The sequence below is a fragment of the Tetranychus urticae genome, chromosome 3, assembly GCF_039701765.1.
Source record: "Tetranychus urticae isolate SD_2017Ah chromosome 3, NJAU_TeUrti_SD_1.0, whole genome shotgun sequence".
NCBI lineage: Eukaryota > Metazoa > Arthropoda > Arachnida > Trombidiformes > Tetranychidae > Tetranychus > Tetranychus urticae.
The window spans coordinates 1,008,505-1,034,671 of NC_142960.1; the positions used below are offsets into that span (position 1 = coordinate 1,008,505).

General features: G+C 31.9%; 4 protein-coding genes and 5 long non-coding RNA genes across 9 annotated transcripts; 5 read left to right on the forward strand and 4 right to left on the reverse strand.

The window, feature by feature from the left end:
• Positions 1-472: 472 nt before the first annotated feature.
• Positions 473-1,688, forward strand: LOC107369207 (uncharacterized). The gene is made up of 2 exons (XM_015937138.3): positions 473-636; positions 697-1,688. Exons 1-2 carry the CDS (start codon positions 564-566, stop codon positions 1,476-1,478), a joined length of 855 nt encoding a protein of 284 aa, XP_015792624.2. The 5' UTR covers positions 473-563; the 3' UTR covers positions 1,479-1,688.
• Positions 1,689-2,704: 1,016 nt separating this feature from the next.
• On the forward strand, positions 2,705-3,815 carry LOC107369214 (uncharacterized). Its single transcript, XM_015937147.3, has 2 exons — positions 2,705-2,836; positions 2,909-3,815. The coding sequence occupies exons 1-2, from the start codon at positions 2,791-2,793 to the stop codon at positions 3,673-3,675; spliced, it is 813 nt and encodes a 270-aa protein (XP_015792633.2). The 5' UTR covers positions 2,705-2,790; the 3' UTR covers positions 3,676-3,815.
• Positions 3,801-4,225, reverse strand: LOC107369215 (uncharacterized). Its single transcript, XR_001570271.3, has 2 exons — positions 4,072-4,225; positions 3,801-4,012 (listed from the first exon to the last, which is right to left on the reverse strand). It is a non-coding gene; the product is annotated as an uncharacterized LOC107369215 (long non-coding RNA).
• Positions 4,226-7,085: 2,860 nt separating this feature from the next.
• On the reverse strand, positions 7,086-7,586 carry LOC112539586 (uncharacterized). The gene is made up of 2 exons (XR_003083470.2): positions 7,368-7,586; positions 7,086-7,309 (listed from the first exon to the last, which is right to left on the reverse strand). It is a non-coding gene; the product is annotated as an uncharacterized LOC112539586 (long non-coding RNA).
• A 1,120-nt stretch (positions 7,587-8,706) lies between these two features.
• Positions 8,707-9,963, forward strand: LOC107369043 (uncharacterized). The gene is made up of 2 exons (XM_015936961.3): positions 8,707-8,834; positions 8,902-9,963. The coding sequence occupies exons 1-2, from the start codon at positions 8,762-8,764 to the stop codon at positions 9,753-9,755; spliced, it is 927 nt and encodes a 308-aa protein (XP_015792447.2). The 5' UTR covers positions 8,707-8,761; the 3' UTR covers positions 9,756-9,963.
• Positions 9,964-10,962: 999 nt separating this feature from the next.
• LOC112539581 (uncharacterized) lies at positions 10,963-11,434 on the reverse strand. The gene is made up of 2 exons (XR_003083463.2): positions 11,252-11,434; positions 10,963-11,186 (listed from the first exon to the last, which is right to left on the reverse strand). It is a non-coding gene; the product is annotated as an uncharacterized LOC112539581 (long non-coding RNA).
• A 1,678-nt stretch (positions 11,435-13,112) lies between these two features.
• LOC112539583 (uncharacterized) lies at positions 13,113-13,888 on the forward strand. Its single transcript, XR_016199683.1, has 2 exons — positions 13,113-13,319; positions 13,392-13,888. It is a non-coding gene; the product is annotated as an uncharacterized LOC112539583 (long non-coding RNA).
• On the reverse strand, positions 13,357-14,468 carry LOC112539582 (uncharacterized). Its single transcript, XR_003083464.2, has 2 exons — positions 13,629-14,468; positions 13,357-13,569 (listed from the first exon to the last, which is right to left on the reverse strand). It is a non-coding gene; the product is annotated as an uncharacterized LOC112539582 (long non-coding RNA).
• An 8,143-nt stretch (positions 14,469-22,611) lies between these two features.
• Positions 22,612-23,999, forward strand: LOC107369232 (uncharacterized). Its single transcript, XM_015937160.3, has 2 exons — positions 22,612-22,753; positions 22,821-23,999. Exons 1-2 carry the CDS (start codon positions 22,687-22,689, stop codon positions 23,642-23,644), a joined length of 891 nt encoding a protein of 296 aa, XP_015792646.2. The 5' UTR covers positions 22,612-22,686; the 3' UTR covers positions 23,645-23,999.
• Positions 24,000-26,167: the final 2,168 nt, after the last annotated feature.

Here is a 26,167-nt window from a genome sequence, read left to right on the forward strand (position 1 = left end):
ACACAATTTGCTAACTTTGAACGAAAAAAGCTTGAAGCTTTGGACAAACAACTAACTTCATTAAGAAACAGATTATTTAAACTTCAATGGAACCGAACGAGTTAAGTTTACGATACATTTTAATAAAATTTCAAATCATATTGATTCATACTCAAATGCTAACATGTCGATGCTGGAGATTCTCATGAAAATTGCAAAGTTAATTAGTTAATATACACAGCTTTTTACTGAATGTTTTCTTTAAGTCTTATTAGGGCGTTTTGATTGCTTTATAAATAAATCTCATAAATGCATTATTGCGTTTGAAATTTATTTTATTGTAACCAAAAATGTTGATTGAATGGTAAGGTTGAGAATACCCAATATTATCTTGATCGATTGAGCGATATTCAAGCTCGAAAACAATAAGCCATTGTTTGATATCAGAATTTCATCTTGTTGTTAATAGCATTCAAAGGTTTATTAAAACCATAGTCTGGAAGCAGTAAAACTGTGTATACGTATTGGGTTTATTATTTGTGAACAGTTAAAAATATCGTGGAAGATTTTCTGCTGTAATTAAAATGGCTACTTTACGATCATCAGGATGTAAATGCAAAATTGAAGTACCATTCATGTTGATGGCGTTTGTTTTAGGTAAGGATTTCAGTTAACCTTAGATTGTAGCTAAAATTTAATGTTTTGCTTTTGATTTAGTTTTGCCATTAACTCGATCAGCACCTTTGGAAGAAGCCAAGTTCTTGCGACAAATTGCTGACCAATACAGTGCTCCACTGGTTGTCTCATTCCTACATTCAAGGATCCAGAAGAACGAAGAAATGATTTCCAAAATTAAAAGCTCTCTTAAAGATTTGGATCAATCGAAAGTTGATGTCTTTGATTTGGCTGGAAAGACGCTTGAATTATTGGACGAGCAGTTAACTGCTCTTGAAAAGGCGGATTACTTTGATTTCAATGGAACTGAAAAAGTAAAGTATTTTATTGAACAGTTCATCATGCAAAATGAAATGTATCCAGTTGAGTTTGGTTCCTATGGATCAGTTAAGGTTGTTGTTACTCCAGACGCTTTGTTGGAAGATCTTCCATTGAAAACCAGCGATGTATTGATCAGTTCGACTAATACTATGATACAGACATACTTGACGGATATCGATGAAAAAGAGCGAAGTTTTGATAGCAATCGAATGCAAAAACTGTCTGCTTTCATGGCGAAACGAGAGCTGAAGCTGTTGGCCAATTACTCGTATCCACCAAATAATGGTAATTACGGTTACAATAATGTCAATGATCCTCGTAAAGTTGCAATTGGTACAGTGCTAAGAAAAGTAAAGACGATTGTTGACTTCTTTTACGCCCAGTTTAATCATTTGGCTGATCCAAAGTCAACTATTAAAGGGAATGAAGTAACTGATAGCCACGAGCCTCGAATCGAGGTGGTTACATCTAATCCTGATCAAGATACAACACCACCCTATTAACACTTAACGAACGTAGTTTGTGAATCTGATGCACAGTAAAAACGAGTGGAAATCCATTTTAATCTCGTCACCTGTGACCGAGAATTACAGTTCCACTCTGGTCCTAGAATGCAAATGAAAACCTTTTCTTTTGTTAGTTAAAATCATATTTCCATTACTCTAAACATGGAAAAACAATTTTGTTACTAAATAAAACAAGTTATTATTCAATCAAGTGACTCAATTTTCTTATATTGTAAGTCATGGATTCGATAGATGTTAACCAGGAGGAAAACATTTATTTCAAGTGAATCATTCATCACTTATTGCCAATGCGATTACTGTAATAACACTGGATGCATTGTTCTTGCTTTTCAGATCTGCTTCCAATATCAGTAACTTTGAAAGTAAAGGAAAACTTATCTCTTATTTGTAAGTGAGAAATAAAAGAAACAATTTTCTCATGAAATCGTCCTTTTGAAAATGACTATAAATATTGAACTAAAGATTTCAACGGATAATTCAAACACTTTCCTTGAACAAAAAAGAGTATTGATAGCCTCAAATACTTCGAACGCGTTTATGCCATTGATCACTCTAATATAATCCAGTCAGGGAAACCATTGACGCTTTTTGGTGCAACACTTTTCTCACATCTGTGAACATCTTTAGTTGCAAGTTGCCATGTCTGGAGTTGTTACTATTGGCATACTTCATTCAATTAATAATCTTGTAGTGTCGATTTTATCAGCATTCAGTCTTCTCCTTTTTATCGTAATTATAATCTTATAACATTTTGGAAAGGGTACTTTGGCTAGCATTATTGGTCTTAAATCTTAAAGACTGACAATTGAGGGCAAGAATACTTGACTAAGGTTCAAGTCAGTAATAGAGTAAAAGTAAGACTGATGTCTAATGAGGAAAAAGGAAATACGTTTATAGCTAACAATAAGAATAAGAGTTTTTCAGATAAGAAAACTAATTTGTAATGATAGGCAATGACCAAAGAGTAAAATCAAAGATTGCAAAATGAGTTTAAAAAAGGGAAAGGATTTGATTAATGAGTTGACCCCTTAGATAACGTAAACTTTGAAGATTATGATAAAATACAAAAATAAAATAACCTTTGCTTGTAACTATTGTTACTTTGCTTTTTAAGCTTCTCTGGTTGTCTAGAGTCTCACTTGAAAGACACTTGAAACTGTTATTTTAATGTTAGTCAAGTTGTTGTTTCCTCAGATATCAAATCAACACCATTTGTGCTGTTTTATGCAAGTTCAGTGAATCATCTTTGTTGCTTAATTGACAAAATTAAACTCGACATCAACACAACATGAAATCAATTTTAATCAATTGTTTTATACTCGTTTGTTTACAAAGTAAGTACTATCTATCATCATTAGGATAGAAATTTTTGGGGACAAAAGACTTAATATTTTCTGGTGTTTCAGATCAATTCTTAGCCAAACCAGTTCCATTAGAGGATGGAGTTTTACTTCTACAAATTGCTGATAACTACAGTGCTCCATTGGTCGCTTCTTTTCTACATTCAAGAATAGAAAACACTGTTAAAATGGTTGAAGAGCTCAAGAAATCTCTGGAAAATTTAAGTTCAAATCAACGGAATTTGTTTACTTTGAAAGTAAAAAGTCTTGAAGCGTTGGACAAACGGTTAAATGCATTACAAAAAACGGATTATTTTGCCATCAATGGAACTGAACGAGTTAAGTATTCGATTGAACAATACATTTTGAATAATGAAATGTTTCCGATTGAATTAAGACCGGAAGAGGGTAAATTCAATTCAACTCCAGACGATTTACTCAAACAGATCAATGTTATGTCCAATGATAATCTTATCAAGGAAACAAATAACCTTATAAAAGCACATCTCCAACACATTGAGACGAAGGAATCGAATGAAAAATATAATGAACTTCAAAGATTGACCGCTTCGCTAACTAAACGTAAACTAAATCCTTTAGTCAACTTTAAATATAGTGATCCTGTAATTCAAAGAAATCGTTATGGAGATCAAACTGGCATCACTGATAATCGTGCCTCTCAGATTGAGTCTGTTTTGAGACAGTTCAAAAACATTTTGGACCTTTTTTATCCTCAATTCGAGAATCTGGCGACTCAAAGTGTGCCACCAGCTTCACTGAAACCAGTTATTTCAGAAGTTAAAGAAAGCTCGTTCGGTTCAGATGGGCCTTAATAAATAAATGGTCCTCTGTAAAGAGTAGATAAAGTTCAAGTTGAATGCACAAAAGTGTCTTTGTAAACCGAGTTCAACAATTCATATTTCAATGATTAAAATAATGAACTAAAGAAATAAACAAATTATTTTCAATTTAATTTCATTTAATTCTGTAAAGATTCAATAGATGTAAGCTGCAAAGAAAATCTATTAGAATAAAATCATCATTGAGTCTTGGAATAACCTGTTGATCATTTCATATCCCCAGCTCGACTTCTTTCGTAAGCAGGATTGTTTTTGTTCATTTGGTCACTATGATTATCAAGATCACTCTTGGTTCCAGTCCCTTTGTAGCCTGTAATTGAAGTTAATAATTGAATGACAACAAATAGTAATAATGTTAAGTTTACTCACCAGCCTCGTGACCTGGGCCACTTTTCTTATGGTCAGGATTACACTGGTTGGTTCGGTTTGATTGATCCATTATATTTGATTATCAAGTAAAACAATGATTGAATTAAGCAGAACAAAGCAATAAATTTCAACTGTAGTTGATTTGAAGTCTATCGATGTATGATACAAAGTATGGCCCAGACTTGTCTTTAAATAGGAAAATTCATAAATGGTCATGAATGCGCAGTTAAGTGATAGCTGATTCCACTCGATAAACAAAAAACACGTTATAGCAATATGGCCTGTTATCTTCCTAAAATAGATTTACTCTGTGATTTAACTGTTCTCGAAGTCTCCAAAGGGTGAAATTGCTTATTTTTGTTATTCAATGCAGAACGTAATGAGTTGTAAGAATGATTAGAGTGTTGATTAATGCTTATCATGATCTATTTGTTTTTATATGAATCATTCTTTCATGTTCATCTGAAATAGCTTTGACTCTTCAGAAACCTATTTAATTACTAATCAACCTTAGCATGAATTTTTTTCTTACCATGATCCATTAGTTATTGATAATATTGTCGATAAATGGTAAACAATTAATCAGCAATTCAACTCATCTTCTCATGTTTACGGATCCAAAATGTTTTCAATTACTATTTACCAGTCTAGTTTAAATAGTTTAGTCTATCAAGTTGAAAATGATGCTATTTTTATATTCATTAGTTTATTAAAAAAAATTGCATTACTATTGATGTTGATGGCGCTTGTAAGGATTTGAGTTAACTAGAAGACTTTAGCTGACTTGTAAGATTTAATGTTTTGTTTTTGGTTGTATCGTCAAGGTTTGCCATCAACTCGATCTGCACTATTGGAAGAGGCCAAGTGCTGCGACTAATAACCGATAGTTGACCGATACGGCGCGCCATTGTATCCTGCCTACGTTCAATTACTAGACATTTGACATTAAGATTGAGATTTTCTAAAGTCACCTTATAAGTTATAAGACAATCATAAATTCAAATACAGTCTAAAGGAAAAAGATTCAACGATTCTCCTAATTTTTAATCTAATTTTGCCTTGCCTTGATTATCATACAAGAATAAAGTAAGGATCGACCCGTTCATTGATTAATCATTCCCCAACAGGGTTGAATGTTCAATCGATTGACTCTATCTTTAATCGGCTCGCTATGAAGTCTAATCAAATAACACTTCTCAGATCAAGCTCAATAAACCTGTCTATCAAATGTTTCCAGTAAAATTGATAAAAGCGACAATTAATTTATTATAAATTAACCCTGATGACCCTTCATGTAGTTTGATTTCATAAATAAACAAATTGTTCCAACATTTTTGTTGTAAAAAGTTACAAACCAAGCCTTTCAAGTTATAACGATGAAACTGGTATTTGACAAAGCTCCAATAATATTGGCGAAAATACTTTTTTCAATTGTTTTGATGTTAAATATTGCTGGGTTTGTCTGGTCGATAGCGTCTGTCGGTGGTCTACAAATTGGATTAGGTTCAATCAACATTCTGGTTAACGGACTCATTCTACTCGTTTCATACTCGGTATCATACAGACATTCACTTATTGACTTGCAAACCATTTACGATTGTATTTCATGGTAACTAAATATTTCAAAGAAACAATTCAAATCATTGTATTATCATTGATTCATTAATAAATAGACTCACCTTTATCTGAAATATTGTGAGAATGAATAAGAGAATGAGTGAAAGAGTATGAATAATCAGAGAGATAATCAAAAATCTCAATGTTTATTGAAATCTCCAACAGAAACCAAAACATGAAAGATCATGACTTACACATGCCCACAATGGAAGACAAGGACCTGAATCTTGGTTGGATTCGGTTCCTTAACAAGCGAATATCAGATAATCGATTCTGAGTTTTCTAATCGAATTCACCCAACTCTAGTAACCAGCTGGTTCTATTTATGAGGTCTAACCAAAAACCTTTGAATATTGATACTTCATGTAGTTTGTTTTCATAAATACCAATTGTTTTACTAAAATTTTTAAAGTAAAAGCTATTATACAAACCAAGCTTTTTAAGTTGATAATAATGCCACCGGTATTTGACAACTCTCCAATATTAATTGCAAAGATATTATTTTCAATTGTTTTGATGTTAAATATTGCTGGGTTCATCAGGTCGATAATGTCTGTCGATGGTATACAAATTGGATTAGGTACAATCAACATTCTGGTTAACGGACTCACGCTGCTTGTTTTTTTTCTTGTGTAACAAATGTTTCCTGTCTTCCTCATGGTCCATGATTTGTTTCATCTGTCATCTTCACATTAAAAGTTTATGTCCAAGATATGGAAGAAAATGAAGAAATGAAAAATATAATCAACAGGATGTTTTGATTCAAATATAATTAACCCTTTCTTCAGCAAAGGAGTTGAGCGTTTTTTTGTTCAAAACATAGCCTTATGAGAAATAAGATAAGACTTAAAACGATTAAGATCTACAAAAACAGCTAACATTAAACCGTTGATCAATCGTAAACACCATTAAGCTTGACTTTTTGCTGATCGAAATCATTTAATCTGTTTAGAGTTAAACAATTAATCCATTCTGATGACCCCCTAAAGACAAAGGGTAGAAAGGCTAAAGAGGAATCACTGGACCGGACTAATTGTTGAAACTATAAAATTTGGTGTTTTCCTCTGTGGTTCACATGGTAGATGTCAGCCCTCCAAAAAGGCCAACAACTCAAGGCAATACTGTAGCAGTTTTTATTTTTAAATGATTGATGGTTGAACTATTCTAGTTGATGGACAAAACAGTTCCAATTTTTCAATTCAACTTATGAGACTTTGATTCTTATAAACTCAATAATTTGAAATCATGATCATGCAACTCGTAGTTGATTTGATTTGCGATTCAAAACGAAGAAACATATTTTGTGAGTCGCGAGAGTTGTAACCATACAAGCAAATAATCATTTGGTATTTCAATGATTAACTTAATGATTCAATCAGTAAACACAATAAAACCAATTATTTTCAGTTTAGATTCCAATCAATTTTATTTTAAATTGTAAAGATTCAATAGATGTAAGCTGCTAAGAAATCCATAAACAAAAAAATACCTAATTGAATCTTGGAATAAGCTCATGTTCACTTCTTACTGCCAGCTCGACTACTGGAATAAGCAGGATTGTTTGGATTCATTTGTTTACCATGATTATCAAGATCAGTCTTGGTTCCAGTCCCTTGGTAGCCTGAAATACAAGTTAATAATTGAATGACAACAAATAGTAATAATGTTAGCTGACTTACCAGTATGAGGCCAGTTGTGGCCTGGGCCAATTGGGTTGCGGATTGGGTTTCCCTGGCTAGTTTTGCTTGGAGGATCCATTATATTTGATGATCAAGTTGAAAAATGATTGAATTAAGCAGAACAAATAGATAATTTCAACTGTTGTTAATTTGAAGTCTATCGACACAATTGGTACAATTCATGGTTCAGATTTGACTTTAAATAGGAAAATTCATAGAATGCGCAATTAAATGATATCTGATTCAAGTTGGTTAATAAACAAAAACACGTTATAGCATTATGGCCTGTTATTTCCTGAAATAGATCTATTCTTTGATCCAATCGTTCTTGCCTTTAAAGGCTTAAATTGCTTGTTTTTGTTTTTAATTCAGAACGTGATAATTATAAAAATTATTATTGATTAAGTATTATCATGATCTATTTGTTTTTATTTCAATCATTCTTTCATGTTCATCTGAGATAGCTTCGACTCTCCAAAAACATAGCGAATTGTAATCTTCTAGCTGTCTTGATATACTGCGAATTTGCAATTTGCAATATCGTATTAATATAATTTTTTCCCCGTTTTGCAAACATTTTTAGACAAAATAAACATTTCAAATACACAATACAAAATTAAAGCAATTTGCCTGGAAAAGGCTGATTACAATGTACTTCAATTTAAATGAAACTGAAAAGTTTAAGTTATTTTAGCTAATAACTAATAGTTTGGTTTCTATGAAACAGTTGGCGTTCATGTCATTCATGATACTCGATTTCATGATCTTTCTGCAAAATAAGCGATGAATAGATCAGTTCAACAAATAGTATGAGACAAACATACAGACATATTTGGCCAATATAGAAAAGTTTGATAGCAAATTCAATAACTTTCTTCTTTCATGAATAGGTGAAAGCTTAAGCTATTGACTATTACTATTCATAAATTTATAATAATTACAAGAAAAATAATATTTATGGATATATCGTAAAGCTGCAATTCGGTAAAGGGCTAAGAAAGACGATTGTTTATTTACTTTACGTCATTTATTTATCCACAGTTTAACCATTTAGTTGATTAAAAGCCAGATAATTAATGATTCCAACCTATGATAACCTGCAATTTGATGCATCGAGGCAATGAAAAACAAAGATTAAATTTACAATTAAGTTTTAATTAAGTTAATTTTTAAGTTTTCATGAGATCAAATGCAAGTTTTAACTGGTATAGACCGCCTAATATGGGAAACCTAAGTAAGTTACGCTGATGGGAAGGATTTCAAAACGTTAATTAATAGTTTGTAATTTTTTTTACAATTTTATAAATAGTTCATGAAGCAGCTATTATTTATTCACATCAGTTTTGTTATTAATATTGTGTTTTGCTGTTAAAAAGTTTGCTATTGCGAGTAAAATGAATATATTTCAATCATTTGTATGTAAATCCAACATTGGATTACCATTGATGTTGATCGCAGTGATTTTAGGTAAGTATTTCATTTAGTGAAGACTTTAGTCAAGATCTAATGGATCGTTCCTGGTTTCATCTTACAGGATTCCCATTAAGTCAATCTGCACCATTGGAAGAGGCCAAGTTGTTGCGACAAATTGCTGAACAATACAGTTCTCCATTGGTTGTGTCATTCCTACATTCAAGAATCCAGAAAAATGAAGAAATGATCTCAAAAATTAAAAGCTCTCTTAAAGATTTGGATCAATTGAAAGTTGATGTCTTCGATTTGGCTGAAAAGACGCTTGAGTTATTGGATGAACAGTTGACCGCTCTGGAAAAGGCTGATTACTTTGTGTTTAATGGAACTGAAAAAGTAAAGTATTTCATTGAACAATTCATCATGCAAAATGAAATGTATCCAGTTGAGTTTGGTTCCTATGGAGCAGTTAAAGTCGCTGTTACTCCTGATGCTCTTTTGGAAGAATTGCCAGAAAAGACGAGCTTTGATCTGATCATTGAGACAAATAGATTGATAAAAACATACTTGACCGATATCGATAAAAAAGAGCAAAGCTGTGATAGCAATCGAATGCAAAAACTGGCTGCTTTCCTCGCTAGACGAGAGCTAAAATTGTTGAATAATTATGAGTATCCACAAGGCAAGCACTCTAATCTCAATGATGTTAATGGTCCTCGTAAAGTTGCAGTTGCTAAAGTGTTAAGAAAAGTAAAGACAATTGTTGACTTCTTTTACGCACAATTCAGCTATCTGTCTGATCCAAAGTCAAGCAACGAAGTGAGTGAAAATTCAACGGAAAAAGACAAAAAAATAGTAACACAGAGCACTACAACTGAAGAGCCCGACGTAATAATCGTTAATGACCTAATCAATTTTAGAAGCTTGAGTCCAAGAGGTGGTAGAGGTGGGCGAACACATTCATTCCGTCAATTTTAATCGATTGCTAATCAGACGATATCCAGCTTTAGTTACAAACTTCATTTGCATTTTGTAGTGAAGTCGATCTGTTATATTTACACACCTGTAAACTTTCGTCAGGTTTTGTCATACTTTTTCATATCATTGCCTAATGATGTCTCTGTTACCGAAATCTTTGCTCAAATCATTTACGCGATAAGTAAATAATAAAAGCATTTCTTTTCAATATTGCTCATCACTAGCCGTTCATTTTTCAGTGGTCTTCCTTTGAAATATTTGTAAAACAGTTCTTGATATTCCAAATGATTTAGGATGTGGATTGAAATCAATTAGAAATAAAATTCACACAGAAATACATGATTAGTAATTTAATAGGTTTTTCAATACTAGTCTTATTATTTTGCCTCTCAAATCTCAATCCATACAAGCATTATTTAATGTTTACTCAAGCTTTTAGCAAAATTTTAGAAGTCGAACTAACTATATTTGCAGTGATTATTTGCCCGGAACTGATCGGGATTGTGGATTCAATTAAATCTTAAGACCTTTGTTATGGTAGCAGATTTGGTCTAACTAAAAAGTAGTCAACGATTCCTTGGCAGATCATTCAATATTGGTCAACTTGTAACTTTAAAATAATACAAGTTCGGGTTATCATTTGATATTTGTTATTGAAATATTCTCATCTAGTTGGCTTCGACATTTACTTCAACAAGTAAATTTAGTCCAATTTGAACCTTTTTCTGTTATAAAGGGTCACGAATGAGTTTGATCATTTTGCTATTCATTTGAAAAAATACACAAAAAACTCAAGCTAATAAAAAACTGTTAACCACAATTGTTGATGTCTTTTATACACAGTTCAACAATTTGTCCGGCAATTTGAGAGAGTGATATTATCAAAGACAAATAGATTCACAAAATTTCCAAAAAACGAGATAGTTTTGAGTGATGTTTAGTCAATTGTCAGAATGGTTCAATGAAAATGCGCGTTTATTCATTTGGTCATTCAATAGATAAAACTAAATTAACCCTGTTAATATTGATCTTTTATGTAATAGTTTGTTTTCATAATTTTGTTTTGTTTTAATGTTTGCTGTTTGATTATTTCACATTGATTAATCGTTCCTCAGCAAGATCGGAGCATTAATAGATTCAGATTTATCTTTAATCGGCTCGTTATGAGGTCTAATCAAAAAAAATCTCTCTAATGAAGCTCAATAAATTATTTTCAATTTAAAAAATTCAATTTTATTAAGTAGAAAAGGTACAAGTTAAGCTTTAAAGGAATGAATTTGAAAGAAATGACCACTTCATGAATCTTGGAATAAGCTGTTGCTCATGTTCACTTCTTGCCACCACCTCGGCTGCTGTGATAAGCCTGGTTATTGGGGTTTCCCTGGTTAGCATGATTACCAAGATCACTCTTGGTTCCAGTCCCAGCGTAACCTGGAATTTAATTATTAGTTAATAATTGAATGACAACGAATAGTAATAATGTTAAGTTGACTTACCAGCATTATGGCCTGGGCCACTTGGAGTGTGAGAGGGGTTACATTGATTAGTACGATTTCCACGGTCCATGATGTTCAATTAGGAGGTTCAACAATGCTTAGATGAAACAAAACAAAGAAATAAACTTTTAACTGTTTCTCAAGTGAGGTTGTCGATGTATGATACAGTGGATGGTTTAGGTTGACTTTAAATAGGAAAGTTGATCGATGCTCATTCATTGGGAGTTAAGTGAAAGTGATATCTAATGCTTTTGAATGATGTAAATAAACATAAATAGAATTAATTGATTTAGTTAAGCTATTAAGAAGTTATTAGACTTTGAGTCGTAGACGAAACTCGTGTTTATCTCATGGCTTCGAAATGCTGTGATACAAATGTAATTAACCCTTTCTTCAAATCAAAGGAATTAAATTACTTATTTTTGTGATTCAATCCATAGCCTTATGAGATATAAAACGATTATGATCTTCAAAACATCGTTAAACCGTAAACATTATTAATCTTGCCTTGATGTTAATTGAAATCATTCAATCAATTTGGAAGTTCAAAAGGCTGATCAATAACATGTTAACTCATTGTTTATTTCATAGCTATAAAGGTTTACTTTTAACACCAATCGAAGTCAAAAAAAGACCAATGTAAACAGAATTATCAGTTTTAATTATTAAATAACTAATGGTTGAATTATTCTGGCTGATAAGCAAATTAGCTCCAATTTTCAATTCAAGTTATGTAGACGTTAATTTCATTATTCATTGGAAATCATGTAATATCAAATTTAATCACCATCTTTAAATCAATGGCACCTGATTCAAGAAAAAATCAGCAAGATTGCGTTGTTTTTTCATTAAATTATCGTAAAAGTGATCTGAGTTTGGGCAATTTCTCTAATCGTTATGAGATCCTCCTTAGGAATTATTTTCGGTGTTTCAGGATAAACTAATCAATTGTTGTTCCTATCAAGTTATGGATCAAATGACTTTTGCTTGAAGCAAGTCTATTAACATTAGGCTTTATTTGACTCAAAGCAATATAATCAAAAACTAATTCTCAATTTAAGCTCAGTAACCCTGTTTATCGTATGTTTACAGTGAATTTCAATAATTAAATGCAATTCCAGAAGATTTGCTTGGAAAAAGGCAATTCTATGCAGCGATGAGCTTATGATACAAATAATCTTATAAATATCCATCTGAAAGACATTGAACAGAAGGAATCAAATGAATAGTATGATAAACTTTAAAGACTGACTGCTTCGCTAACTAAACGTAAATTCAAGCATTTAGTTAACTTTAAATATCGCAAACCAACTATCGAACGTGACAATAACGGAATTGGTGAAAATGATGTTTGTTCGGCTCAATCGAATCTGTTTTGCGACAATTCAAGCCATTTTAGATCTATTTTATCCTCATTTTGCAAAGCTTGTCAGCAAAGTATCAAGTACAAAGTCAACTTCATTGAATTTCAAATACAAAACTCAAGTTGAAGCAAAATCTTGGATCATAATCTCAATCGAGTAGTCTCACTAGTCCAAGTTGACTATCGTTGAAACCCAAAGTCCAAAGTAACTGGATCCAACTCTTTATTGATTCAGTTATTAACCAGTTTCAATTCATTTTGAACAAACAGTTTCAGCCTAACCATTGTGAATTAGTTTTTAACATTTCATTGTTTTTATATGAATCTTCATGAGATATTTTCCACTGTTTATTTAATCTTTATGCTACAACTCGGAGCATAATTTTTTTTTATTCCGTAAGTATCATTTTCAATTGAACCAATCTATTTTATGTTCGCTCATTGCATGATTGGTGTTTCGAAAACATTGAATCGTAGCAATTTCACTGAGCCTAAGAGATCTTACATTATCTTGTATTATGATAAACGAATGAAACCTTTAATTACTCGAACCAAAGTTATGACTTTTAATAATCAAAACGCAAATATAATTGAAAATCATGTATTTGTTCCTAATTTGATTAGAGAACCATTCAAACGAAAAATCATATTCTGTAAAAGTCACGAGAGTTGGCATTGAGGATACAAGCAAAAGACCATCTTCTGGTTGGTCAATGATTAACAAAATGATTAAATTTTCAATTCAGATTCAATTCAATTTTATTTTATTTTGTACAGATTCAATAGATGTAAGCTGCTAAGAAAATGTATGAGAAAAAACCGCCTCATGGAATCTTGGAATAAGCTCATGGTCCCTTTTCATCTCCGCCTCGGCCACTGTCGTAAACAGCATTTTTTGGATTCATTTGGTTTGCATGATCACCAGGATCAGTCTTGGTCATAGTCCCTTGATAGTCTGGAATTGAAGTTATTAGTTAGATGACAACGAATAGTAATAATGTTGAGTTAACTTACTTGTATGCGGCCTGTTGTGGCCTGAGCCAATTGGGTTTTGGGTTACGTTACACTGGTTAGTTGTGTTGGAAGGATCCATTATATTTGATTATCAAGTTAAACAATGATTAAATTAAGCAGAACAATGACAAAATTTGAATTTTATCGATGTATGATACTGTGCATAGTACAGATTGACTTTAAATAGGAAAATTGATAGACACTCATGAATACGCATTAAATGATATCTGATTGTTGATTATAAACAAAAACATGTTATATCAATATGGCCTGTTATTTTTCTGAAATAGATCTATTCTTTGATCTAATCGTTCTCACAGTCTTCAAAGGCTTAAATTTATTGTTTTTGTTTTTAATGCAGAACGTAATGAGTTATAAAAATTATCATTGATTAGTGGTTATCATGATCTATTTGTTTTTATTTCAATCATTCTTTCATGATCACTTGAAATGGCTTCGACTCTCGAAAAAGCTAATGAATTACTGATCAACCTGAGCATGAATTTTTTTCTCAAAAGTGGGATTTGAACTTTATTGATTAAATTATTATGTTTAGATATTTAATGAATAGGGTTTGATGAAAGTTAACCACGAGCTCATAGATAATGAAGAGCAAGGCGCGAAAAATGCAGGTTTAAGTGACAACACTTATGGAAAATAAAATGTTTGATTTGAAAATTTCAAAAAATTCATTTGAAAATAACATTGTCTGTGTATCTGACCATTCGCTTTTGGTCCAACAGAAGGTAACGCGCATTCAACTTTAATTTCAATTTCATAAGCAACTCACTAATTGAAAATTAAAATGTTCAGTTCAATCTACAGTAAGGTTGAGATAAAAAATAAATCGAAATGATCTCACCTGGTCAATCACTTGTTGTCCTTGTATTGGTCAATTCTATGTTAAATGATGGTAATTGTAAACTCGATAATTTAAAATAGGGAATAAAAACCTTAATAATGTGTATTAGTCAATGATCATTCAATTAAAGATCCAATGCAACCTTTACTTTAAAAATTAACCCAAACAGTCTCTGTAAATAACATACCGTGAAAATAGCAATGGTAAACCTTTTGCTCTTTGATTATCTCACATTTATGCTATGGACCGCCCTAATATGGGGGGATAAGTGAATCAAATCATGCTGCTGGATGTGAGAGATTTCGTAACGTTAAGTAATAGTTTGAAATTAATGTTGATAACAAGAGCATAAGAAAGCTATGATTGATTCACATCAGTTTGCTTATGAATATTGGTGTTGATACTGTTAAACAGTTTGCTATTGTAAGTAAAATGAATATCCTTCAATTATTTGTTTGTGAATCCACAATTGGATTACCCTTGGTGTTAGTGGCATTTATTTTAGGTAAGCACCTCAGTTAACCAAAAGACTTTAGCTAACAATAAAAGATCTAACGCTTTTTTCTAATTGTATGTTTACTATAAAATACCCATCAATTCCTACATTCGAGGATCCAGAAAAACGAAGAAATGATTTCCAAAGTTAAAAGCTCTCTAAAAAATTTGAGTTGTCTGATTTGGCTGAAAAGACGCTTGAGTTATTGGACGAACAGTTAACTGCTCTGAAAAAGGCTGATTACTTTGATTTCAATGGAACTGAAAAAGTAAAGTATTTCATTGAACAATTCATCATGCAAAATGATATGTATCCAGTTGAGTTTGTTTCTTATGGAGTAGTTAAAGTCGCTGTTACCCCTGATGTTCTGTTGGAAGATTTGCCAAAAAAGAGAAGCCATGATCTGATCAATGCGACAAATAGTTGTTGACTTCTTTTACGCACAGTTCAACCATTTGTCTGATCCAAAGTCAACTACCAAAATGATTGAAGATTCAGCGAACGAAAGTCAAGGAACACCATCTTACCCCGAGGTACGTTTGAATGGCTTAGTGATTGCTCCGTGATATCTTTGTTCCCGAAATCTTTGCTCGAAAAGATGCTTGTATCAAATCATTTAGCAGATAATAATATTAATAAATTAATACAATGATCAAAGAAGCTTTGAAAAAGATTTTATTTCATTTCTCAGCTCTCTTGATAAACTTAATGATCAAATATTAAGTACATTTAGTCCACCTTTTGTCCATCTTTTTAAATTTTAATTGATCGCGAATGATCGTGGAAGTAGTACCAACAGATAACCTAAGTTTTGAACAGATCTTTTTAACAGAAATGTAATCATCTTCCTCAATTAAGCGTTTAATATTTTTCTCAACCACTGGATAATTGATCTCCATTGGCCTACCACCACGATGTGCATCTTGAATCGATTTTCGGCCACATTTGAATTCGTGATGACATTTCTTCACAAATGAATAACTGGGAGCTTCATCGCCATAAACACTTTTCATCTCTTCGTATGTTTCAGCCACCGATGACTTTTTTCTCACAAAATACTTGACCACAGCTCTAAATTCAATACTAGACATGATAACTTTTTCCAATAATAGGTTACAAAACTTGTAGATGGTATCAATAAGTTACAATCAATAAGTTAATAAAAAACAGTCGAAAAGTTTCATCCCATTGAGTAACAATGAAAAGTTTCCCAGAATCTCTAGGAAAGAAATGTCGCCATCTATGAACATATCATCAAAAGATATTGAGCGCTTCACTTAAACCAAATCAAACGTATAAAATGGGAGACAAATCAATTTAATTGATTAAAATTGCTCTTAATTTTAGTTGAATGCATTCCTTTTTACCATGTAACAGTTGTTAATATCTCAAATGATTTCAGATGTGAATTGAAATCAATTAGGAATGAAATTCCTACAGAAATGCATAATTAGTTAACAGGTTTTTCAAAAATAATCACTAATTCAATTATTTCAATTAATAGCAAAAAAAACAAACAATAAACATTAACTATGTTTATGTAAACTTTTATCATTTATATCTAATTATGTTACTTGAATATATTGAGTCACAAAAACAATCTCTGTAAGTAGCATAAGAGAATGGACTGCGATTAATAATAGTAATAGTAATGGCTAAACTCTTCTTTGTTATTTAATGGTTTGCCAGTTATGGACCGCCCTAATATGTACGCACTTTACATTCGAAGGAATCTAATCACACTGATTGGATAAGAAGGATTTCGAGACGCTAATAAATTGTTTGCAACCATTCTCGTTAGTTTCAACAGCTTGAAAAAGCTTTTATAAATTCACATGAGTTTGGTTATTATTACTATTTGTGTTATTTCTGTTGAATAGTTTGCTATTGTCAGGAAAATGAATATCTTTCTTTCATTTTTTTGTGAATTCACAATTGGATTTCCATTGATGTTGATGGCAATTATTTTAGGTAAGCACTTTCGATAATCAAACTTTAGTAATCATCTAATATTAACAAATTGTTCCTGGTTGTATCTGCAAGGTTTGCCTTCGAGTCGATCAGCTCCATTCAAAAAGGCTGAGTTATTGCGACCAATCGCTGACCAATACAGTGCTCCATTGGATGTGTCATTCCTACATTCAACAATACAGAAAAATACAGAAATGATTTCCAAAATTAAAAGTGGGCTTGAAGATTTATCTGAACTCGCTATCTTTGGTTTGGCTGAAAAGACTAAGTTAATGGACGAACAGTCAACTGCTCTGAAAAAGGCTGAACACTTTGATTTAAATGGACCAGAAAAAGTAAAGTATTTGTTTGAAAAATTCATCATTCAAAATTCTATGTATCCGATTGAGTTTGGTTACCATGAAGCAGTTGAGGTTGCTATTACTCCTTATGCACTTTTGAAAGATTTGCCGAAAAAGACAAGCACTAATTTGATTGATGAAACAAATAGGATGATTCAAACATATTTGACCGATATCCATAAAAAGCAGCGAAGTTCTGGTAGCAATATAATGCAAAAACTGGCTGCTTTTCTGGCTAGACAAGAGTTACTGTTGTTGGCCAATTACTCGTATCCACCAGCTAAACATAATTTCTATTACACTGATCTTACTGATCCTCGTAAAGTTGCACTTGGTACAGTGCTGAGAAAAGTAAAGAGAATTGTTGACTTCTTTTACGCACAGTTTAACCATTTTCCTGATTCAAAGCCAAGTGAAAAAGTTAATGAAGTATTACATAGCCTCAAATATATTGCTAGTATCCACCAGATTATGATAACTACAATTACTATGATCTTAATGATCCTACTAAGGTCGCTCTTGGCTCAATATTAAGAAAAGTAAAGACGATTTTGCCTTCTTTCACGCACAGTTCCACCTTATACTCATAATATTATTATTTGTAAAAACAACTGAAGTACCTGCTAGTAAAAATACTGAAATTGTGGTTGCAGTCAAGTCTTAAGTAACCTTAACTTTCCTATGTGGTTATGGGTCTGTTATAGCGGTGTCGAAGTCTATAAAGATTAATGGTTTAGATTCAAAATAGAAAAAATGCTAAAGTTTCACGATGAATTTTAAACTAACAAGAAGCAAGACTAAAAATTACTTAACCTTTGTTGGCCTTAGTCGATATTAATTAGCCATGATCAAAGAAAAAATTTGATTGATATAGTTTTAATATTTTTTAGGCTACATTGGCGTTGGGACGAAACTAATCGAGTCCATGGGATTCAATTAGCTCTTAAGCACTTCAATTAATCCTACAATCAATCACTAGATATTCAAATTAGTGTTGGCTATTCAAATTTAGATTTTCGTGTTGCTCTAACTAATTGTAAGTTTTCTTTGATGAGAACATAAAATTGTTATTCTATTTTGAGATGAAAGAATTTTTTCATAAAGCTAAGCATTTTGCTATTCGTTTAACCAGATTCACAAGCATACACACAAAAGTATTGGAACTGTCAACCAAAATATTTGATTTCGTTCATGCACAGTTTAACCATTCGTCTGACAATTTGACTGAGCTAGAAGAGGTTTGACAATCTTGAGTCGCTCATTCGATTAACTAATTTTCGAACAGATCCACAAAATTTGTCAAAAAAACGAGACCATTTAAATCAATTTTGGTATTGAATGATGTTTAATCAATTTTTAGAAGGGTTCAATGAAAATATGCATTTATTCATTTGTATATTCAAATGTTATTTATCCAATCATAATTGAAAGAGACTTGAACGGCGATGAACATATCAGCCTTACAATGGATTGTCGCTTAAATAAGAAGACCAATCAATTTAAATGTTCAGTTCAATCTCCAGGAAGATTAAGATAAAAAAATCGAAATGAATCGAAATGATCTCACCTGATTAATCATTTGTTGTCCTTTGTATTGGCCATTTCTATGTTAACTCGATAATTTAAAAAGGTGAATAAAAACCTTTGTAATGTGTACTTGTGAATAATCATTCATTCAAAAAATTAACCCAAACAATCTCTGTAAATAACATGCCGTGAAAATAGACTGCAAAGGTAAACTTTTTGCTCTTTTATTATCAGAGAAAGGCAAAGAATATTCTTGATTAAAACATATTCTAGACTATTTTTTAATCCAAATCATGCTTGCATTTTTAAGCATAAAAAACCATTTCATTCTTAGACATCTTTCTCTTAGGAATTCATTTTTCTGGTTGTAACTTGTTGTTTTTTTTTGTTTTTTCCTGGTTAAGCAAACATTCTTAGCCGATTTTTTTCGGAAAACTTGGACCTTTTTTAGGTAAATTGATGATCATTGGTCGATTGAAAAAGTTGATCGATTCAATTGAATGCATTAATTTCTGAATATTGCAAACTAATTCAGTCTTTAGTTTACTTCCATAGTGCAATTTTGTTAATAGTTCAACAGCTTCATGTTACCTCAAAATGAGTGAAATTAACAACGATTCTTGTTATACTTTACTCATTGATTTACAATCAGAATTTATTCAAGTTGATGATGTGATTAAATGTATTGCTTGTTCTTGTGAAGTAAGAGCTAAAAAAGGTCACAACTGACACAACATCTTCTAACGGTGAAACATCAAAAGGCTAAGGCAATAAATGCAGGTTCAAGTGTGGATCAGTCATCGAGTGAACAATTCAAATTTGATCTTTTGAAAACATTAGTAGCCACTAATATTCCTTATTTTAAGGTCAACAACAGAGCTTTGAAAGCTTTTCTAATGAAATATACAGGCATGGAGATACCAAATGAATCAACTCTTCGTCGACACATTTCAACCCTTTTTCAATCCACAATTCAAAAGATCAGAGAATCAATAAGTGACTCAGCTATATGGATATCAATTGATGAAACAACTGATACTCTTGGTCGTTGCGTTATCATTGTTGTAATTGGACCTTTGGATTTAACTAAAATTGGAGAAAGTTATTGTTTGAACTTGAAATTTACTGAACATTATAATAATGTTATTATTAGTCAAACCATCATTGACTCTCTTCAAATACTCTGGCCTGACGGAATTCATTATGATAAAGTGCATTTGATTTTGACTGATGGAGCTTCATATATGGCTTTAGCTGCTTCAAATCTCAAAATGTGCTTCACCAAAATGATTCACATTACATGTTTAGCTCATGGACTGAATCGAGTTTGTGAATTCATTAGATCTAGATATGAATTAGTTGATAAGTTGATATCGAAAGGGAAAAAAGTTTTTCTTAAGGCTCCTCATAGACGAACTCTGTTCAGACAAATTGCTCCTCGACTATCTCTTCCACCTGAACCTTGCATAACTAGATGGGAACTTGGCTATGGGGAACAAACTCTGACTTTTCTGATTAAATTAAACCTTTTTGGATTATTATTGAATATAAATGATTAAATCTTGACATAATCAAGAATAAAGATAAGCATATTCTCACATATTCTGAATATGTTTTTGCCTTTTTGCTGCCTTTCTTTGTTGATTATCTCAAATTTTCATGCTTTGGACCGCCCTAATATGGGGGGATAAGTGAATCAAATCATGCTGCTGGATGTGAGAGATTTCGTAACGTTAAGTAATAGTTTGAAATTAATGTTGATAACAAGAGCATAAGAAAGCTATGATTGATTCACATCAGTTTGCTTATGAATATTGGTGTTGATACTGTTAAACAGTTTGCTATTGTAAGTAAAATGAATATCCTTCAATTATTTGTTTGTGAATCCACAATTGGATTACCCTTGGTGTTAGTGGCATTTATTTTAGGTAAGCACCTCAGTTAACCAAAAGACTTTAGCTAACAATAAAAGATCTAACGCTTTTTTCTAATTGTATGTTTACTATAAAATACCCATCAATTCCTACATTCGAGGATCCAGAAAAACGAAGAAATGATTTCCAAAGTTAAAAGCTCTCTAAAAAATTTGAGTTGTCTGATTTGGCTGAAAAGACGCTTGAGTTATTGGACGAACAGTTAACTGCTCTGAAAAAGGCTGATTACTTTGATTTCAATGGAACTGAAAAAGTAAAGTATTTCATTGAGCAATTCATCATGCAAAATGATATGTATCCAGTTGAGTTTGTTTCTTATGGAGTAGTTAAAGTCGCTGTTACTCCTGATGCTCTTTTGGAAGAATTGCCAGAAAAGACGAGCTTTGATTTGATCATTGAGACAAATAGATTGATAAAAACATACTTGACCGATATCGATGAAAAAGAGCAAAGCTGTGATAGCAATCGAATGCAAAAACTGGCTGCTTTCCTTGCTAGACGAGAACTAAAATTGTTGAGTAATTATGTGTATCCACAAGGCAAGCACTCTAATCTCAATGATGTTAATGGTCCTCGTAAAGTTGCAGTTGCTAAAGTGTTAAGAAAAGTAAAGACAATTGTTGACTTCTTTTACGCACAATTCAGCTATCTGTCTGATCCAAAGTCAACTACCAAAATGATTGAAGATTCAGCGAACGAAAGTCAAGGAACACCATCTTACCCCGAGGTACGTTTGAATGGCTTAGTGATTGCTCCGTGATATCTTTGTTCCCGAAATCTTTGCTCGAAAAGATGCTTGTATCAAATCATTTAGCAGATAATAATATTAATAAATTAATACAATGATCAAAGAAGCTTTGAAAAAGATTTTATTTCATTTCTCAGCTCTCTTGATAAACTTAATGATCAAATATTAAGTACATTTAGTCCACCTTTTGTCCATCTTTTTAAATTTTAATTGATCGCGAATGATCGTGGAAGTAGTACCAACAGATAACCTAAGTTTTGAACAGATCTTTTTAACAGAAATGTAATCATCTTCCTCAATTAAGCGTTTAATATTTTTCTCAACCACTGGATAATTGATCTCCATTGGCCTACCACCACGATGTGCATCTTGAATCGATTTTCGGCCACATTTGAATTCGTGATGACATTTCTTCACAAATGAATAACTGGGAGCTTCATCGCCATAAACACTTTTCATCTCTTCGTATGTTTCAGCCACCGATGACTTTTTTCTCACAAAATACTTGACCACAGCTCTAAATTCAATACTAGACATGATAACTTTTTCCAATAATAGGTTACAAAACTTGTAGATGGTATCAATAAGTTACAATCAATAAGTTAATAAAAAACAGTCGAAAAGTTTCATCCCATTGAGTAACAATGAAAAGTTTCCCAGAATCTCTAGGAAAGAAATGTCGCCATCTATGAAAATATTAACAAATGATATTGAGCGCTTCCCTTGAAATCAAATAAAATGTATTTCTAATGGGAAACAAATCAATTTAATTGCTTAAAATTGCTCTTAATTTTTGTTAAATGCATTCCTTTTTACCATGAAACAGTTGTTAATATCTCAAATGATTTCAGATGGGGATTGAAATCAATTAGGAATGAAATTCCTACAGCAATGCATAATTAGTTAACAGGTTTTTCACCAATAATCACTAATTCAATAGTAATTAAACTCTTTGCTTTGTTATTTAACGGATTTCCAGTTATGGACCGCCCTAATATGGAAGTCTTTGGATACAAAGAGATAGAATCATTCTGACTGGAAAAGAAGGATTTAGAAACGTTAATAAATTGTTTGCAATCGTTAGTTTTAACAGCATAAAGAAGCTATTATTGATTCACATCAGTTTGGTTATTGTTATTGGTGTTATTACTGTTGAGAAGTTTGCTAAATTGGAGTAAAATGAATATCTTTCAATCATTTGTTTGTAAAACCACAATTGGATTGGTGTTGATGGCAATCATTTTAGGTAAGCATTTCAGTTAACCAAAGACTAAGCTAAGATCTTATGATTTGTTTCTGGTTGTCTCTTCAAGGTTTGCCATCAAGTCGATCTGCACCATTGGAAGAAGCCAAGTTCTTGCGACAGATTGCTAACCAATACAGTGCTCCACTAGTTGTATCATTCCTACATTCAAGGATCCAGAAGAACGAAGAAATGATTTCCAAAATTAAAAGCTCTCTAAAAAATTTGGATCAATCTAAAGTTGAGGTGTTTGGTTTGGCTGAAAAGACGCTTGAATTATTGGACGAACAGTTAACTGCTCTGGAAAAGGCTGATTACTTTGACTTCAATGGAACTGAAAAAGTAAAGTATTTTATTGAACAATTCGTCATGCAAAATGAAATATATCCGATTGAGTTTGGTTCCTATGGAGCAGTTAAAGTCGCTGTTACCCCTGATGTTCTGTTGGAAGATTTGCCAAAAAAGAGAAGCCATGACTTGATCAATGTGACAAATAATATGATTCAAACATATTTATCCGATATCGATGGAAAAGAGCGAAGTCCTGATAACAGCCGAATGCAAAAACTGGCCGCTTTTCTGGCTAGACAAGAGCTTCAGCTATTGGCCAACTACTCGTATCCACCAGATCATGATAACTACCATTACTATGATCTTAATAATCCTACTAAAGTTGCACTTGGTACAGTGCTGAGAAAAGTAAAGACAGTTGTTGACTTCTTTTACGCACAATTCAACCATTTGGCTGATCCAAAGTCAAGTATAAAAACGAGTGAAGTATCTGCTAGTCAAAAACCTGAAATCGCGGTTACAGTCAAACCTCAAGAGCTCTCAACTCGCGCAAGTGCTCCCGATCCTGAAAGACTTTGGGTGGCCTTTTCAGATAATGATTAATTTTTTTGTGTACCACTTTCTCCACACCTGTGAACATCTTTAGTTGCGCATTGCAATATCTGGAGTTATTCAATTCTCCGATTTATCAATCGTTACTTACGCCACAAATATTTTTACCATGTATCGCTAATAAACTTGAATTTTCGATTTTATCAGCCTAGCCTAACCCAAATAAACCCATATCAGTATTATCGTATTGTGTTGGCGATCATATTCAATGTGAATTCAAATCAATCAGTAATAAAATTCCTGCAGCAAAGCATAATTAGTAAACTGTGTTTTTCAAAAACAATCACTAATTCAATTATTTTAATTAATAGCAAAAACAATAAACAATAAACGTTAACGATGTTTATGTAAACTCTTATCATTTACATCTAATGAATCATAATGTTAATTGAATATATAGACTCACAAAAACAGTGAAAATAATCACTTGGTTGATCGGAAGTCATGAGCAATTAGATTAAATCAAATTATTATGGCAAAATGATCCAAAATAAACTATCAAAAGGATTGCAAATCAACAAACACAAGTCAAGAAAAACCATCTTACCATCTTATAATAATAAATTAATTCAATGCTCAAAAGAAGTTTTGAAAAAGCTTTTATTTCATTTCTCAGTTCTCTTGATAAACTTAATGAACCAAATATTAAGTACATTTAGTCCACCTTTTGTCGATCTTTTTAAATTTTAAATGATCTCGAATGATAAACACTTTTCATCTCTTCGTATGTTTCAGCCACCGATGACTTTTTTCTCACAAAATACTTGACCACAGCTCTAAATTCAATACTAGACATGATAACTTTTTCCAATAATAGGTTACGAAATTTGTAGATGGTATCAATAAGTTACCATCAATAAGTTAATAAAAAACCAGTCGAAAAGTTTCATCGCTTTGAGTAACAATAAAAAGTTTCCCAGAATCTGTAGGAAAGAAATGTCACCATATATGAAAATATTAACAAATGATAAGGAGCACTTCCCTTGAAATCAAATAAAACGTATTTCTAATGGGGAACAAATCAATTTAATTGCTTAAAATTGCTCTCAATTTTGGTTAAATGCATTCCTTTTTACCATGAAACAGTTGTTAATATCAAATATGATTTCAGATGGGGGTTGAAATCAATTAGAAATGAAATTCCTACATCAATGCATAATTCGTTAACAGGTTTCTTAAAAATAATCACTAATTCAATTATTTTAATTGCTAGTATTAAAAATATTAAAAAATTAACATCAACGATGTTTATGTAAACTCTTATCATTTATATTTCATGATGTTACTTGGCTATAACGAGTCACAAAAACAATCTCTGTAAATAGCATAAAAGGACTGGACTGCAATTAACGTTAGCAATATTAATAGCTAAACTCTGAGTTGTTATTCAATGGTTTTCTAGTTATGAACCGCCCTTATATATACGCACTCTGAATCCAAAGATAGCTAATCATTCTGATTGGATAACATGGATTTCGAGAACAAATTAACGTAAATAAATTCCTTACAATTATTGTTATATTTATCAGATTAAAAAAGCTATTATTGACGATTATTATTCACATCAGTTTGTTATTTACTGTTATTGTTTATACTGAAAAGTTTACTATTGTAAGTAAAATGTATATCTTCTGTTCTTTTTTTCGTAAATCCACAATCGGATCACCATTAATATTGATGGCCATTATTCTAGGTATGTAATTTAGTTAACCAAAGATTTTAGCTAAGATCTAATGTATGCCACAAATTCTATCTGCTCCATTAGAAGAGGGCGAGTTATTGTCAAAGTTATTGTCAAAAATTACTGACCAATACAGTGATCCATTGGTTGTTTCATTCCTACATTTAAAGATAATAAAGATTAAAGAAATTATTTCCAAATTTAAAAGCTCTCTCAAACATTTGGCCCGATCGAAAGTTGATGGCTTTGATTTAGCTGAAACGACGTTTGAATTATTGGATGAACAATTAACCGCTTTGGAGAATGCTGATTACTTTGATTACAATGGAACTGAAAAAGTAAAGTATTTTATTGAACAATTAATCATAAAAAATAAAATGTATCCAAATGAGTTGCCAATCCAATTCAATAGCAGTCGAATGCAAAAACTTGCCGCTTTTCTGGCTAGACAAGAGCTACTGTTGTTGGCCAATCACTCGTATCCACCAGCTAATCATAATTACTATTACACTGATCTCACTGGTTCTCGTAAAGTTGCACTTGGTACAGTGCTGAGAAAAGTAAAGAGAATTGTTGGTTTCTTTTACGCACAGAACAAATATTTTGCTGATTCGAAGTCACGTGAAAAAGTGAATGAAGTGTTAGATAGCCTCAAATATATTACTTGTATCCACCAGATTATGATAACTACAATTACTATGATTCTAATTATAATACTAAAAGTGCTCTTAATAGAGAAATAAAAATAGGTAAAAAATAAAGACAATCGGTGCCTTCTTTCACGCAGTTCCACAATTTGGCTGATCCAAAGTCAAGTAAAAAACAAGTTAAGT